Source organism: Poromitra crassiceps (genome assembly GCF_964638095.1).
Source record: "Poromitra crassiceps genome assembly, chromosome: 3".
Lineage (NCBI taxonomy): Eukaryota > Metazoa > Chordata > Actinopteri > Beryciformes > Melamphaidae > Poromitra > Poromitra crassiceps.
The window spans coordinates 14,128,647-14,147,093 of NC_139625.1; the positions used below are offsets into that span (position 1 = coordinate 14,128,647).

Here is an 18,447-nt window from a genome sequence, read left to right on the forward strand (position 1 = left end):
GCTGAAATACAGTATGGCTTAGGAATAGGAATATTATAGGAATACTTGAGATTATTATAGGATTAATATAGGAATATAGATATACTGTAGGAATATTATAGGAAATACTAGATCCCTATTAGGGCTGCACGATATGAGGAAAAGCTGCGATGTGCGATAACACTGTTCAATATTGCGATGACGATATGACCTGCGATAAATAAAAAAAAGCTATAAACAAAAATATTAATGGGTAGGGGTGCTCCGATCCGGCTAAGCCACGATCAGATCCAATTCCGATTCCTGGGGTCACGATCCGATTCCAGAATCGATTCTCGATTCCAACGATTCTCGATTCCAGAATCTAGAATCGATTCTCAATTATGTAGTTTTATATTGCAATAACATACAAAGGTAAATCTAAGACAAAAAATGACAAATGTATTAATGCTGAACTTCAAATTCAACTTCTGAAGTATTACAGTGAGGGCCTAAATTCATAAGTAAGTGGCACGGGATTCTCAAAGCCTGTGTTCATACGAACAAAAATGCACTCTTGAAGCTAAAAAAAATCCCAAACCAACAAGTTAATTATTTACATTTTTACTTCAATGTAGAACAGTCATTTCTTACACATGAGATTACTTTTAGCCTTTTAGTCATAAATATTATTGAAAGATATTCCATATTCCAGACTGAAATGTTATAACAGAAGTGGAGTATTGGCCAGAATGACATTAACATTTGGACACTTATTCAGCCGGTATCTTGCATGTTGCGTTCAGGTGCACTGTAATTTTTTTTTTTTTTGCGATAACACGTGACTTTTGCGATGTGTTCATCGCGCATTTTCATATCGCGATGACAATGAAAATACGATAAATCGTGCAGCCCTAATCCCTATTGCCAAATACAATTTTGCTGACTTTATCTCCTACTAGACAGGACAGGACTATATGCAGGGCATGCTTTGCAAGCGAAATTAATTTTCTGAGCAAAAAATAATAATAATTTTCGCGCCTGCTTCACCAACACTGCTACAACTAGATGAGAAAAAGAACTTTGTGCGGACGGAGTGATGTAGGGTTTTGCTTCCCAATCACACATCCATCATTTGAAATAAAAATGGCAGCTACTCCTGTTTTTGATTGGTTTCACTTTGCTTGACAAATCATTGCGGAGCACGGACACTATAGTGTTTTGGGAAAGAACTCGTCGGTGCAGCCGACAGGTTTCTCTATAAATCTGGACCTGCGGATTGAATCGCCCCCTTCCTCCTCCCCGGATAATAAAAGCTGTCTTCCACTGCCCTTAATCCCCCTAAGGAGTGTGGAGATTACCAAGATCCTCTGAATATCTCCCGTTTCTCACAAGAATACAAGATGTGTCTCAGTGTCCTGAAGGGACTGCACCACCGCACCGGGGGGGGGGGGGGGGGGGGGTTTATTCAAGGGGAAACAATAGGCTTTATTTAGGAAAATGTTCTTCGATTTAATCTTATATTCCGCCGCACCGCAAGAGATAGACTTTTTCCCCCCAATGAAATTCCATCTATTGCATTCAAGCCCTTCTGAATGATACAAATTAGCTTTATCTTTTGATTGATGTGGGAGAAAACTCAATGCAAAAGGCATTGGTATCAAGAGACATTTTTCATAAACAGAAGTTCTCTTTTTGCTCGCCTGCGTCCGTGGTGAGGTCAGAGTTGGCAGGCATTCGGCGTCTTCTTTAAAGGCTTTTAAGTGACAGAAGACAAAAGTACTGCCAAAGGTGGCCGAGCCGTCTAGAACTGGGTTTGTTTGTCAGTCTGTCTGTCTGTCTGTCTGTCTGTCTGTCTGTCTGTCTGTCTGCCTCTACTATGTCTGTCTGTCTGTTTGTCTGTTTCCCCCACATGACTAGAGTAGTCCAATCACAGCTCACGGTGCTACGTGCATGACTTCATGGCCCAATCCCAAACCAGCCCCTATCCCCTAACCCTATCCACTACCCCTCCGTTTGCGCGTTCCCGCGGAGGTCCGCCATATTAAGGGCCGTCCCAAACCAATTCCTACTGAGTGGAGGCGGCTTGTCAAACCCTTAAATAGCGAGTCTGCACTGGTGCAGGCTCGCCGACGGTTGCTGCAGAAAGTATGTCCGGAGGAAACATCATTCAAGTGTAAGTTAGTTCCGTCTACTTCTTCCAAGTATTTTAGATCAAACACACACCTTTATTTCCCTCACAGTGACTTTACATCTCGAACTAAATCATGGAATATGTCGAGTTATTAGTCCACAATTGAGAGGTATAGGCTACTGTATTCAAGACAAAGTGGCTAAGCTAAGCATAGACCTAATATAAACACAGTCAGGGGTCGTATACATCAAGAGCGATGCAAATATACGCACAAAATTGCGATGCGAGTTTTGACCCACCTGTCAATCCACAGATGTGTTCCGACGCGTCGGAAGCGAATTCCTGAAGAATCGACCTTGGTTCGAAAAACACCGCAATAACGCTCAGCGAAAAGGACTTAGAAGGTTTATTTTGTAGCCCATGTGTGTCTTTTTCATATTTGTGGATGGTTATTAATTAAAGAATATATACATTTTGTGTGTAGTCTAAAACATGTCTATGCATAGACAACATTATCCTGGGCTAAATGAGAGCTAAGCATAGACATAACGTTAAAATCTTGTGCTCAGATAAATTACCTTTTATGCTAACGTAGAGGACTTCTCTAGTGTATATTTTTGTATTTACTGCTAATTATTAATTTTAATAATGTATTTACTGCTTGGTCTAAAATAGGTCTATACATTAGCCGGCTATATGAGAGCTAAATCATAGACGCCCCGTTGAAATCACGTCTATTGTGGAACAGCATGACAGCTGCGGCAGAGGCAACGCGTCTGTCCGTCTCCATGGTGACGGCTCCTTCCTGTTTAAGGTAGCGAGGGCGTCTTCTCTTTTATGCCCTCCCCTTAATCAGCAGTGCCCTCTACAGCTGCGAGTGGAACTCCATTTGGAGTGGCACTCGGTAGTGAAGTGGTAGTGAGTAGGGAGTGGTTTGGGATTGGGCCCATGAAACAGAAACTTAACAGGATCCAATCAGTCCACCACTACTTCCTGGTTATAGCACGGTGTGAGCAGCACCGAGTCGGTCCAGTGCTCCCGCGACTCACGGCTACCGGCCCGGTTCGGCCCAGTAGCGGCTCGATAGGCCCTCCTGGCTGGCTGCACATAGTGCAAGGCAGTTGCTGTGTAACGTACATTAAGTTACACACTATAACAGCTAGCAACACAGGCTATCTCCGGTTTAGCTAGCAAGTTTGGCAGTTGTAAAACACTATTTTCTCAACAACAGAGCAACGGATTTCAAAACGGATTTTACGATTGAAAAAGATCAGCGCGACTTGTACATGCCAGACTTCTAGCTTGCACTTTATAATTTAGATTTTATAATTTGAGATTGTTTTCCGTTTGCTCCATCTTCTGCTATTGATGTGATCGCTTCGCTGCATACTAGAGCCCGATATTGCAGATATTTTTGTATTTTTTAAGTTATAGACAGCATGCTGTGTATATTTGATCTTTTTTTCTTAACTCAAGTTATATTTTATATTTGTTCTTGTTGTTTTTTGTATTTATAATTAGGGGTGGGGGAAAAAATCGATTCACCTAAGTATCGCGATTTTTAATGTCACGATTTTTTGAATCGATCTTTTATTCCAGAATCGATAATCGCAAATTTTTTTTTTTTTTTTTTTTTTTTTGGTGCTTGCAGTCAGGCCACTCACTGAACAGCAGGCCAGGCGCCGCCTACTGGTTTACTAGTGGTTTTATTACTTTATTAGTTAGTCTGAAGTAATAATTACACTTCAGGGTTAAAGTGGGTGCATCTCATTGTAAAATTGGACTTCAAACGGCCCAAATCTGGCTTCAAACGGCCCAAATTGGGCTTCAAACGGCCCAAATTTCACGCGCGTCGGCCCATATCAGCTTGGCCTGCTTGGTATCTAATGCCCGGCCTGAATTATGATCCCAGTCCGCCCCTGTTTTTAACTATATCGCCCAGCCCTACTCATGATATATAATATACAGTCTCTAGTGTATGATTAAACTTTTCCCATGTTCTAATCTAGTGTAAAAAAGCAAACAAACTGAAAAAATAAAAGAAAAAAATAAACAAAAATCGCAATAAATCGTAATATCGAATCGCAAAAATCGTAGAATCGCAATACTTAAGAATCGCAATATAAATCGAATCGGCACCCAAGAATCGTGATAGTATCGAATCGGGAGATAAGTGAATCGCCACAGCCCTATTTATAATGTAGTTATTTATAATTATTAAAGTCCCTGGAAACCAGAAATATTTCTTTATTATTTAGCATTTTGAGTTCATCACATCACAGGACCCTATGTTAATAAGCCACCAGCCAAATTTGAACGATGATGAACGTTGCAAAGTATATAAATTTAGGTTTGACAGGTGTGGCAAAACGCATGAGAATCGTTTCTTTTTTAGAGTGTTTTTTCTCCCGCGGAATGTGTGGGCGTGTCCGTCTGCAGCAGGGACATTTATCTCCTCCGAGAGAGAGAGAGCGCGAGAGAGAGGGGGGGAGGGAAACGGAGAAAGAGATCAAGTTACACAGCACTTGCGAGTGTGTGTGTGTGTGTGTGTGTGTGTGTGTGTGTGTGAGAGAGCCACCAGCCTGTGTGTCTCTCGCTCTCTCTCACTAGTCGAGAGAGAGAGAGAGAGAGAGAGAGAGAGAGAGAGAGAGAGAGAGAGAGAGACTGAAACCCGACACCTTGCTAATCTCACAAGCATAGCGCTTGGCAGACGGCACACAGAGTGGGAGGCAGACGGACAGGCTCCCTCGCTGTCCGTCTCCCTCCCACTCTGTGTGCCGTCTCTCTCTCTCTCTCTCTCTCTCTCTCTCTCTCTCTCTCTCTTTCTCTCTCACTAGGAGAGAGAGGGAGAGGGAGAGAAGCATAGCGCTCGCACACAGAGTGGGAGGCAGACGGACAGCGAGGGAGCGCTGTCACTGGGGGCAAAGAACAGGACAAAAGGAGGGTGGGTGCGGATTGCGCGCGTGTACAAAGGTTATATAGAGCTTATGACGTCCTAAGCTCCTGTGTTTTAGCACCTCGCGCACTGCTGTCTTCAATGAGGAAGTACTTTGTAGAATATTGTAGAAAAGTGGCGATTTTAAGGCTTTGCGTTGAAAGTAATGTATAATAATTTCGGAGACACAAAATTACTAACATAAGACCCTAAATAACATAGTTAGAACGTTTTTGTGGATTTTGGTTTCCAGGGACTTTAAATTCCCAGTGAAGTTTACTGTTGCACTGCGTTGATGTCATTTTGGACAATAAAGTTTATTGATAAGCTGTAAAAAAAAATATTGTGCCTACATTAGATATCTCAAGTCATATCTTTGTCAAGTGTTTGATATTTGGGGATCATTGCAAAAAAATTGTGTAATACAATGTGTATACAGTATATCAGGGCTATTCAACTAAATTGTTCAGGGGGCCACATTGTCAGAAACGTAAGGGGCCGGGGGCCGGACCGTTCCCCGAGCTATTAATCCCATTATATGTACACTTGACACAACGCGCCACCACATTTTAAAAACTTGTATTTCACTACATTGCAAAAATAGCTTAATTTTCATTTAAAAGTGCTTAATTTCTGTGCAACAAAATCTGTGTTAAAGCCCCAAAAGTAAACACATTTGAAACAAATCTAAGTATTCTACAACACATGTCAGCCATTCGAAATATAATTTGGTCAATTCTGACATCTCTTAGCTACACCACAGCATTGTAAACATGTATAGTGCATCAGGAAAGGAAAACAACTGTAAACATTCTTTCTTGTTTAGGGTTAGTATGAGGGTATTAAGGGTATTAAATACTGAGTATCTAATGAAAAACTATTAATATTGCACTTTTTGTGTTTAGCTACGTCTCACAGCATTGTAACATTGTAGTGCAGCAACTACTGTTAACATTTTAACCATATTTCTTGTTTAGAACCTAACTAGCTACATCACACATCTCATGAAAACCATTTATAATGCATCTTTCTTGATTAGCTACATCACAGCGCCATCTCCTGAAAAACATTAATATTGCACCTTTCTTGTGGCTACATCACAGCATCTACTGAAAAACATTTATAGTGGATCTGACTTGTTTAGCTCACTTTAGCTAGATCACAGAGTAAACAGAGATCTAGAGTAAATGAGGTTTAATATATATATATTTTTTTAAAGAACTCATCCGCCAGTTGAATAGCCCTGGTATATATAATAAAAGTATATCGGCCGATATATCGATATTGGAATTTTTTTTACTCCCTAATATCGGCATCGGCATCGGCCTCAAATATCGTATCGGTCGGGCTCTACTGCATACTGCACTAAGTCAAATTCCTCATTTGTAATATGATTACTCGCTATGGCTATGGTTTAGTTTCAGTCATTCTGGTGTTTTGAGAGTAGTTTGGGAGTAGTTGCTATAACCACTACTAGTTGGTAACTACAAACCTGCTCAGCAGCACTAACAACGAGCCAGCCACATATTCCACTGCACCCACACTACATTAGACTCTGTGTGTGTGTCTTGTTATCTTTTCATCAGGTCTCTATTACCCCATTCATTTTTTTTATTTCCTTCAGTTCTTGGTTGGAAGTGATCAGAATCGCTCTCCTGTGAGGCATTTGATGAAGGTTACATTTTGCAGTGATCGTTGCACATGAGATTGTGGCACACAATTAGGGATGTCCGATATTATCGGCCTACCGATATTATCGGCCGATATTAGCATAAAAAAATCGATATCGGAAAATATCGGTATCGGTTTTCATGCCGATATATATATATATATATATATATATTTTTTTTTTTTAAATACAGGGGGAGTCTCACTGAGAGCAATGCTCTCTTTTTCAGGAGTGCCCTGTTCACATTCACACACACATTCATACCTGGAAGCTGACCAGTACAACCACAGTCTGATCTGTTGGCCACTGAGCAGCTCCACTGGAGCGGTTGGGGTTAAGGGCCTTGCTCAAGGGCACCTCAGTGGTGGTAATGAGGGAGGGGCAAGCACTGCCTTTTCACTTTCCCCACCCAGATTTATCCTGCCGGTCCCGGGGATTGAACCGACGACCTTCTGGTCACAAGCTCGCTTCTCTAACACTTACAACTTTAACACAACATGCATATTATATATTAAACTCTTCAGCTACATTAAGCTACATTATGTAACTTGTTACGTGAAATTTTGGTGGAAAAAAAGCCTGCTTATATCGGTATCGGTTGATATCGGTTGATATCAGTATCGGAAATTAAGAGTTGGACATTATCGGATATCGGTAAAAAAGCCAATATCGAACATCCCTACACACAATCGATCTTCACAATTGTGAAGACTTTCACGAGGAGATATTTTTAAGCTCGGGACTCGACGTCATCAAGAGGCTGGTGCGGATATAGACGTTTTTTCACGCAATTGTGTGGGAACAGTTTGAAACCTACTGTAGCTTATTCCCTGTCAGTTATTGTATTAATTAGCAAACGCTGCAACAGGAAGTAAGCTAGGGGCAATTTAGAATGTTTGTGTCGTCAATTCAAAACCATCTATACAGCGGCATTGACTCCTCACCAAGTGTGAAGCTCGCACCTCCGAGCGAGACAGCGAGAGAACTCAACATCTGCTATTCACGAACCAACATACCACCTTTTCACTTGCCGCCCCCCCCCCCACCCACCCCTCTTCCTCCTCAACAGGAAAGTGAGAGAGCGCCAGTTGCATACATATTCCTTGTGCAGCATTGTGAATGCACATTGTGAATTGTACCACTGTACAAGAGCATCCCCCCAAATCAGACCCTGTAGGTTCACTCTATTTGCCCAAATGAAATTCTGGTGTCTATTTATGAAGTGACGAATTGAAACTTTTTTAAATTATTTTTTAAACAATTACTCAGACAATTTTTTGCTGCTCCACCCTCTGCTGATCTGGGGAGAGCCGTAGACTAGCACCATGCTTCCTCCGACACATGCGACACTCTTTTCACCTGACAGTGGGGAACTTCACCGGCAGGACATAGCATGTGGGAGGATCACGCTATAGTCCTTCCCACCAGTTCCCTTGCGCCCCGAACAGGCGCCCCGACCGACCAGAGGAGGCGCTAGTGCGGCGACCAGGACCCATACCCTCAATCCGGCTTCCCACCCGCAGGACACAGCCAATCGTGCTTGTATGGACGCCCGACCAAGCCGGAGGTAACGCGGGAGCGCGAACCTGCGACCCTTGTGTTGCCAGGCAGGGAATCTACCGCTACACTACCCAGACAAAAATTATTCAAAAACCATAAAAGTGGTGTTCATTTGTGAAGATTATCTTGCTGAACAAAACCTCTAAGTATCATACATCTTTGTTAAGCACAGAGCTTATTTCAGGCATCTAACCAAAAACCCAACCCACTGACTTCCAGACGAGGGAACCCATGCTGATGCATTTACGGGTTTTAGGAGTCATTCCTGCAGCACCTCTGTAGGGTGCCATAGGCCTTTTTCACAGCAGCCATTTTGTGTCTAAAAGGCAGGAACTAACACAGGCACACCAAAACATTCATTAGGGTTTACAACTTCCACTCCATTTAGGACGGTGTTCCAGTGCTGGGGCCCTAAATGAATGAGTTCTTTCTTTCACCCTGCGTTCACCCTGCCTTATAGGCGCAAAATGCCGGCTGTGAAAAAGGCCCGTTGCCAAATTAATAGCTTCAACCAGCAATCCCCCACTGTGTCCAGAATGAACTGGGCTAATTAGACAGAGTGATCTCGGCTTTGGCCAGCCTACATTCTGTGAAATAATGAGGTCGGTAATGAGGTTGTGCCCTCTCTGATTGCTCAGTGTGAGGTTGCCGGCTGAGGACGAAGAGGGCGGCTCGGCAATCGAAGCGGGTTCGGCGTCTCTGGCCTACAGCAATTTACAACCTGCTGTGCGCACGCTGTGAGCAAGAGCCCTGCAGGAGCCAAATGAGCACTTGCGTGCCCATCCAAAACAACATGATACCCTCAGCGAGAGGGCCGCATGTTGGAAGGGACGAGGAGAGAAATTGTAGGAAGTAGAGGGTATACATCAGATCGGTGTCGTTTTGTAGGCGGCACATGTCACCGCCCCCTTTCAGGGGGAAAACTCAAGGCTCTCCCCGTTGACTTCCATAGAGAGCCGCAGGGATGACGTATTTTTGTAGGCTGAATGCGGAAGTCCCGAACTTCCTGGTTCTTCACTGTTTCTGTCTATGGGATTTTTGGCGCGATGCTTCAAATAATGTCTGTGGGCAATGCAAGTTTAATCAAACGCGAACCAAGGTTCAGCGGGATAATCTTCACACATGAGGACCACTTTCATGAGTTTTGAAGCGTAACTGCGAGCCCTAGAGGTAAAAAGCTCGTGCTAAGCTAATCCAAAACTACACACAGTGTCACATAGGCGTCCACGCGAAGGCGCGAGAGAAAGAATTTCCGCGTTCACTCGTAATGACGTATAATATCCGCGTCGACATTGTAGTCTCATTTAGCCGTTTGCTAGCTAGCCACCCTTTTAACGGCACATAAAAGCTTCAAAACTCATAAAAGTGGTCTTCATGTGTGAAGATGATGTTACTAAACACTGGTTCGCGTTTGATTAAGCCAGCGTTGCCCAGAGAGATTATTAGAAGCATCGCGCCAAAAACCCATTCAAAACTCCCATAGGCGAAAACTGTGAAGAACCAGGGCTGTTAGCATCGATGATTTCCGGACTCGTTACTGCGGCTCTCTATGTAAAGTAGCACTACCCCCAAAAAAAATAAATAATAATAATAATAACAGAATCAATCTCGTTTATTAATGACCCCAAAACACCATGACATGACAATATATTACAACTCGTCTGGCCATAGAATGGGCAAGATACACCGGAAATATGACTTTGACCCATCTAAAATCATGTGATTCATGTCACATGTGACGTTCTTTCTTTACAGCCCCGTGACTCATCAGTCATTAATAAACGATTGATTCTGTTATTTTTCTATCACTTTTTTGGGGTAGTGCTATTTTACATTGAAGTCAACGGGGAGAGGCTTGTGTTTTCCCCCTAAAAGGGGGCGAGGCCTAATTGCCGATCTGATAGATGGATGGATTTATGGATGGATGGCCTAAGCGTCAGGTAATGGGGATCCTTTTAAGTCAAGTTAAAAACAAACAAACAAACTAATAAACAAAAGTGGGGCAGAAGTAAATGACAATGCCTACAGAACAGGAAGAATCTATGCGAGGTAAATTGCGAATGCGTGCCATTCTCAATATGGATCTCGTAAAACAAATGTGAGAGAATTGATTAAGGACTGGTTTGCTGCAATGTCCTTTAAACAAGGGCTAGTTTTAGCCAAGTGCTGTGATTAGTCAAAGATGCGCTCAAACCACGCTGCTATAATAGCCATGAAGTGCAGATAGCCATGCTTTCATGAAAATGGAATTTGTTGCTAATATGCCAACTCTTCTGGTAACCATGGAGCTAATTAACGATCATTGTCTCCTCCTCCTGGTTTGGAGGAAACGTTTCAAACTCTACACAACACGCCATCTGTCACACCCATGATCACAGCAAAGACCATAGAAGAAATACTGCTGAACGGCACCAATGGGGGCGGTGCAGTTCTGAGGAAAATAAGAAATACCTCAATGTCCAGAGCTTCAACGACTCATCAAACTATTTTGATAATCAATTAATCGGTAGGAAGAAAAAAGTCTCAATTCTCTTGATTGCGGCGTCGTAAATGTGAATATTTTCTGGTTTCCTTATTTTTTCTATGACAGTAGATTGAATATCTTTGAGTTGTGGACAAAACAAGACATTTGAGGAAGTCATCTTGGGCTTTGGGTAACACTGATCGACACTTTTCACCATTTTCTGTTTTTTTATAGACCAAACTAATCGATGAATCAAGAAAACAATTGACAGATGAATCAACATTTGGGGGGGTGGGGGCGGGGGGGGGGGGGGGGGGGACCGTAAATTGCAGACCTAATACTATCACCAGAGCTCCAAAGCAGACAGATGGTACTTCTGTATTCAGAACAGGCCAGAAAACCAACACACTCAATATTAGGAATCTTATGAAAGGCACTGATGAGGTGAATCCAGCTAAAAGCCATATAATCCCTTGTTGAGTCCCCTTATTAAATCTATAGCCATCACAAACAAGGAGATGTACAAGGAGACCGTTAGGAAAGGGTTTCGAAGCTTCGGAAGATGTTCCTCAGATTTCGTGTATTCAACGTAGACTACAGTAGATGCTAGAGGCTTTTAATTGCATTTGGGGATTTCTTTTTTAATATATATACATTTCTCCAGAGGAGATAGGGCTTCAGCAGATCAAATGAACTTAGTGGGGATGCGACTTTACACGGTGATATATAGGAGAATCTGTAGGCGTGCCAGAACTTATGCCACATATCTTGTGAGTCAAGACAATTGAACAAGTGTGAGGTTTGAAGGCAGAGGAAAGACTTTCTCCTCTGCAGACTGCATCACGCCCCTGGATCTAGCCTGAAGATAAGTGTGGGCGTGATCCTCTCCCCTGATGTTTGATCCCTGCCTGTCCGCAGTCCCATCGCACCATGGGACTTATGTAAGGAGAGAGAGTCATCCGACAAAATCCACATGCTATCGCTGAGTCGGATTGTTTTTCCTGTACTCCCGGAGACTTGGAGAAATGGGGGTTTTAAGTGTCTTTTAGATCAAAATGGGAGATACTGTGGGGGAAATCCGCTGTGTGTAGAACTCTCGCAATCGATGCTCACCTATAAAACGATGGGGATTATATCCCGCTAAAACAACTAGATGACACTTTCACCTCTCTTATCCCGATGATGCATAGGGCTAAGAAGAGAGGGATCAGGGCCAAAATACAAGCAAATCGACCAAAGCAGAGTTACAGTAAACAGAAGAGCAGTAGCATGAATACTGTAATATTAAGCAGAGACATCCCTTGATAACACAAATGCAAAAGTACACACAGGCGTACGCGCACAGGTTCAATCCCCCTGCTGCCATCATCATCATGCACACCACAGTACAGCATGGAGGACTATACATACCAGGGCTGTGAATCTTCACTGGCCTCACGATTCGATTCGATTACGATTCAGAGGGCTACGATTCGATTCGATTACGATTATCGATGCATCTCAATGCATCTCGATGCACCTTAAATCGATGCATAACTTTTTTCCGCAATACATGATCATCATCATGATCACTTTCTTTTTTCTCACTGTGTGGCTACTTTTAAAATAAAAGTGCATTTGGAAATGCATTGTATTATGATCCATAATTAAAATAAACAACTGCATGTACTTCCATTATATTTTATTTGATTATAAAAATTAAAATGTATTAAAAAATTAAGAATCGATTTTTGACATTTGTGAATCGATGCAGAATCATGCACGTCCGCATCGCGATGCATCTTATAATCGATTATTTTTTACACCCCTAATACATACACAGGTTCAGTCCCCCTGCTGCCATCATCATCATGCACACCACAGTACATCATGGAGGACTATACATACACAGGTTCAGTCCCCCTGCTGCCATCATCATGCACACCACAGTGCATCATGGAGGACTATACATACACAGGTTCAGTCCCCCTGCTGCCATCATCATCATGCACACCACAGTGCGTCATGGAGGACTATACATACACAGGTTCAGTCCCCCTGCTGCCATCATCATCATGCACACCACAGTACATCATGGAGGACTATACATACACAGGTTCAGTCCCCCTGCTGCCATCATCATCATGCACACCACAGTACATCATGGAGGACTATACATACACAGGTTCAGTCCCCCTGCTGCCATCATCATGCACACCACAGTACATCATGGAGGACTATACATACACAGGTTCAGTCCCCCTGCTGCCATCATCATCATGCACACCACAGTACATCATGGAGGACTATACATACACAGGTTCAGTCCCCCTGCTGCCATCATCATCATGCACACCACAGTACATCATGGAGGACTATACATACACAGGTTCAGTCCCCCTGCTGCCATCATCATGCACACCACAGTACATCATGGAGGACTATACATACACAGGTTCAGTCCCCCTGCTGCCATCATCATCATGCACATCACAGTACATCATGGAGGACTATACATACACAGGTTCAGTCCCCCTGCTGCCATCATCATCATGCACATCACAGTGCATCATGGAGGACTATACATACACAGGTTCAGTCCCCCTGCTGCCATCATCATCATGCACACCACAGTGCATCATGGAGGGCTACATAGCCCCAAGTGACAGCAGAACAGCCTTTCAGGTCTGATTAAGGCTGCAATATGAACCCACATGGCAACAGATCATTGACTGCAGGATAAGCAGTGAATAGACTTTATTTAGCGTTTAATTTCAAACGACCGGAAGTCATTATTCTTCTATTTCCAGGCCAATCAGTGCCGCTAATAGTTCCCGTGATTTATTTGGATGTTTTTTTAGTCTGTGCACAGAAAATGAACCAGCCATTATCCTCTTGAAATCAGGGCTTCACAGGACAGATTCATGGCTACTGAACGAGTCATGACTCGATGATGCATTTGGTTCAAACTCGATACCGTTCTCGAAAATGTATCTAGACGTCCCCTTTGCCATTGTTCCCAGCATCTCACATGGATATGGTAATGGAAGTGCGCACACTCCCATGCGACTGAAATACCACAACACCAAAGTATTTAAAAAAATATGTGTCACAGAGGACAGTAGATTGTGGTGATGACATTAATGTATATAGGAAAGTGGGTCATGGGACACCACTGGGTGGGTCACGAGATGATTTCCAGAGTGTGTGAAATTGGCCTAAAGAATACTACCGTATGTGAACATGTGTGAAATACAATTGAAAAACTATTCAAATTTGAACATTTTAAGCATAATTGTTTGTTTTGTTTGCGAAATTCTCATGTGCACACCAACGTTTGTATGCTTCGACCACCTCCGGGGATAGTGGGGGTCGCGAGCCTCTGGCACCGTTATTTTGGGGGGGCCGGGGGCTGAAAAGTTTGGGAACCCTTGCTCTACTTAGTGAAGTTCAAGTTGTGTATTATGTATGTATGTATGTATTTATGTATGTATGTATGTATGTATGTATGTATGTATGTATCTATCTATCTATCTATCTATCTATCTATCTATCTATCTATCTATCTATCTCTACTATCTATCTATCTCTAATATCTATCAGTCACGAGGCTATATTAATCTCTACTATCAGTCATGAGGCTAAATTAATCTCTACTATCATGAGGCTAAATCTCTACTATCATGAGGCTAAATCTCCACTATCAGTCATGAGGCTAAATTAATCTCTACTATCAGTCATGAGGCTAAATCTCTACTATCATCAGGCTAAATCTCCACTATCAGTCATGAGGCTAAATCTCTATCAGTCATGAGGCTAAATTAATCTCTACTATCAGTCATGAGGCTAAATCTCCACTATCAGTCATGAGGCTAAATCTCCACTATCGGTCACGAGGCTAAATCAATATCTACTATCAGTCATGAGGCTAAATCTCCACTATCAGTCAGGGTGCTAAATCTCTACTATCATCAGGCTAAATCTCCACTATCAGTCATGAGGCTAAATCTCTATCAGTCATGAGGCTAAATTAATCTCTACTATCAGTCATGAGGCTAAATCTCTACTATCATGAGGCTAAATTCATCTCTACTATCAGTCATGAGGCTAAATCTCTACTATCAGTCATGAGGCTAAATCTCCACTATCAGTCATGAGGCTAAATCTCTACTATCATGAGGCTAAATCTCCACTATCAGTCATGAGGCTAAATCTCTACTATCATGAGGCTAAATCTCCACTATCAGTTATGAGGCTAAATCTCTATCAGTCAAGAGGCTAAATCAATCTCTACTATCAGTCATGAGGCTAAATCTCTACTATCATGAGGCTAAATCTCCACTATCAGTCATGAGGCTAAATCTCTATCAGTCATGAGGCTAAATTAATCTCTACTATCAGTCATGAGGCTAAATCTCTACTATCATGAGGCTAAATCTCTACTATCAGTCATGAGGCTAAATCTCTACTATCAGTCATGAGGCTAAATCTCCACTATCAGTCATGAGGCTAAATCTCTACTATCAGTCATGAGGCTAAATCTCCACTATCAGTCATGAGGCTAAATCTCTACTATCAGTCATGAGGCTAAATCTCCACTATCAGTCATGAGGCTAAATCTCTACTATCAGTCATGAGGCTAAATCTCCACTATCAGTCATGAGGCTAAATCTCTACTATCAGTCATGAGGCTAAATCTCTACTATCAGTCATGAGGCTAAATCTCCACTATCAGTCATGAGGCTAAATCTCTACTATCAGTCATGAGGCTAAATCTCTATCAGTCATGAGGCTAAATCTCTATCAGTCATGAGGCTAAATCTCTATCAGTCATGAGGCTAAATCTCTACTATCAGTCATGAGGCTAAATTAATCTCTACTATCAGTCATAAGGCTAAATCTCTATCAGTCATGAGGCTAAACCTCTACTATCAGTCATGAGGCTAAATCTCTACTATCATGAGGCTAAATCTCCACTATCAGTCATGAGGCTAAATTAATCTCTACTATCAGTCATGAGGCTAAATCTCTACTATCAGTCATGAGGCTAAATTAATCTCTACTATCAGTCATAAGGCTAAATCTCTATCAGTCATGAGGCTAAACCTCTACTATCAGTCATGAGGCTAAATCTCTACTATCATAAGGCTAAATCTCCACTATCAGTCATGAGGCTAAATTAATCTCTACTATCAGTCATGAGGCTAAATCTCTACTATCAGTCATGAGGCTAAATCTCTACTATCAGTCATGAGGCTAAATCTCTACTATCAGTCATGAGGCTAAATCTCTACTATCAGTCATGAGGCTAAATCGTGGATGTAATCTGCTTAAAAGTCATGTACACAGCACATTTCCCAGGGTTAATAAGTGTTGATTTATCCGGTGGCAATTATTTGGAGTTGACAAGTGTTGATTGGAGAGTTGTTTGTCCTCCCCTGGAGCGGATAAGGCTTGAGGGGCGACTGGTCACAACTGTCTGAGCGTGTTAACTAACTGATGGCTGGCATACCAGGTCCAGGACGGTCCTTTAAGTTCAGGGATTGAAGGACGACCTCGCCGCCCTCCTTCGACTGACCCTGTTTAACTGAAGCAGCATATGGAGATTTGCTCTCTGAACCAACTCAAAGGCAAATTGGCTTCAACACGCGAGCGAGCGGCACACCTCAAAGGACCAAGCCCTTCTTAAGTGATTTACTTCCTTAAGCTTAATTGCACTGCTTCTGTAATTAAGGAAATTGAAACATGCCTTGAGCGTGGCGGACAACGGCCGGGTCTGGACTGCCTCTGCTTTCTCAGTGTGGTGGTGGAGGAGATTGTCGGGAGCCATGCTGCGATGAGAACATCCCACTTGGCCTTTGGTGCTGCGGCTTTAAAAAGCACTGTGCATCACGTTCTATATACACTTTGAGCAAAAGGGCGGTCCTGGTGGGAACCAAGCGGCCCCGTGACCTACGCAGGACTCAAGATAAATGGGTTTTGTTGTCTTTCACCTGCACTCTCCCCTCTTTGTGTCAGGAACATAGTGAAGGACGGCTGCTGTACGGTTAAAGCCAGCAGAGCACAAGATAACATGTGATCAGCGTGTGTGGTATTTGATATGTCATCTGGAGGCAGGTGCGTTAAGCTAACGGTCTGCGTGCTGCTTGTCTCTGCAATGCGCTAAGTGCGGATTAAGGGCAAGAGAGCCGATTTCATTGCAAGACCGCGAGGGAAAGACTTGCAGGAGGTGCCGGTTGGTGGATGTGCGGGTGGTGAGTGGAGTGAATGAGTTGAATGAATGAGTGAGCAAGCAAGTGAATGTGTGTGTGAGTGACTGTCGGTTGACTCTACAGACACTCAACCCATCAGTGTGAGGGAGTGAATGAATGAGCGGAAGTGAATACTGACTGATTGAGTATTCACTCACTCCCGTGTGTGTGTGTGTGAGTGAGTGTGAGTGACCGGATATTAAGTGAGTGAGTGAGTGAGTGAGTGAGTGAGTGAGTGAGTGAGTGAGTGAGTGAGTGAGTATGTCAATGGTGAATACTGAGTGCATTTACATGCACACAAGGAATAATCAGGTAATGAATGACAATCATCTGATTGACCTGATTTATCTGATCTGATTTACATGCACTTTAGTAAGAGGTGGGAATGCGTGAGTCCGTGAGTGCACAACGTTGAGATCGGGCCATGCACTGAATAAAACTGAAGAGTCAATCAGTGAGTCAGCAGTAACTGAAGAGTGAATGAGTGTGTGTGAGTGAGTGAGTGAGGGAGGGAGTGAGTGAGTGAGTGAGTGAGTGAGTGAGTGAGTGAGTGAGTGAGTGAGTGAAGGAGTTCTGAATATTGAGTGAGTCAATGAGTAAGTGAATAAGTGAATATTGACTGAATACTGAGTGAGTGAGTGAGTGAGTGAGTGAGTGAGTGAGTGAGTGAGTGAGTGAGCGGGTGAGTGAGTGAGTGAGTGAGTGAGTGAGTGAGTGAGTGAGTGGGTACCGTTTGCTCGTCTGGACACTCTTCTTGTCCCTCTTGTTCATCACCAGCGGCACACAGTTGGTGAGCTCGGTCCAGTCGGCGTGCAGCCCGCAGCTCCAGCCCGTGGAGAAGCGGGAGAACAGCCACGACTCGGCTCGCCCCGGCCGGTGACAGGTGCACTTCCTCTGGCCGGACATGCAGTCGCACGGCTGCTCCAGCTGGATGTTTTTGACCAGGTGGCGTCCGAACGTGGTGCCGCCAGTCTTCTGGATGTGCAGAAACACGATCACATCGTCTCCTTTGATGTTGAAGTCCACGTGGCGCTCCAGATCCCGCTCGGTGAAGTTGAACTTGGAGGTGATTTTGGAGGGCAGGTCCTCGTCCGCCCCCTCTGGCTCCGTGTACACGGAGTCGTATCCCGGTGAATATCGCTGGAATAATCCTTTCTCGTCGCTTCTGAAGTAGCAGGTGTTGCTGTCCGCCGGGCACACGTACTGGTAGCCGATCATTAAGAAGAGCACCGCCGCGATCGGGATGAAGAGGAGTCGGTTGAACTTCTCCTCCATGGTGAAAATTAACGGATAAATCACGCCGTTGGCACAAACGGTAACGTGGTTTCGTCTGAGTCGTCCTTTTCTCCACGTCCCATCGTGCAGGTTCAGTTTGGGTCTCCCCCGAGTGTAGAGCTGCAACAATTTTATAGTCGATTAATCGATTAGTCGATAGGCAGAAAATGAATCGGCAACTATTTTTGTAATCCACTAATTGTTGAGACCATTTTTTAAACA

At 43.3% G+C, this 18,447-nt stretch overlaps 1 protein-coding gene across 1 annotated transcript in view; it reads right to left on the reverse strand.

Moving 5' to 3' along the window:
* LOC310773998 (heparan-sulfate 6-O-sulfotransferase 3-B-like) overlaps positions 1–18,225 on the reverse strand; it is a gene marked incomplete at both ends in the record, with an annotated part of 45,014 nt that extends 26,789 nt beyond the window's left edge. Inside the window, one exon of the mRNA XM_083634048.1 lies at positions 17,681–18,225. Within this exon, the coding sequence (XP_083490174.1) occupies positions 17,681–18,225 (545 nt within the window). The remainder of the gene's footprint in view (positions 1–17,680) is intronic.
* Between the last annotated feature and the right edge of the window lie 222 nt (positions 18,226–18,447).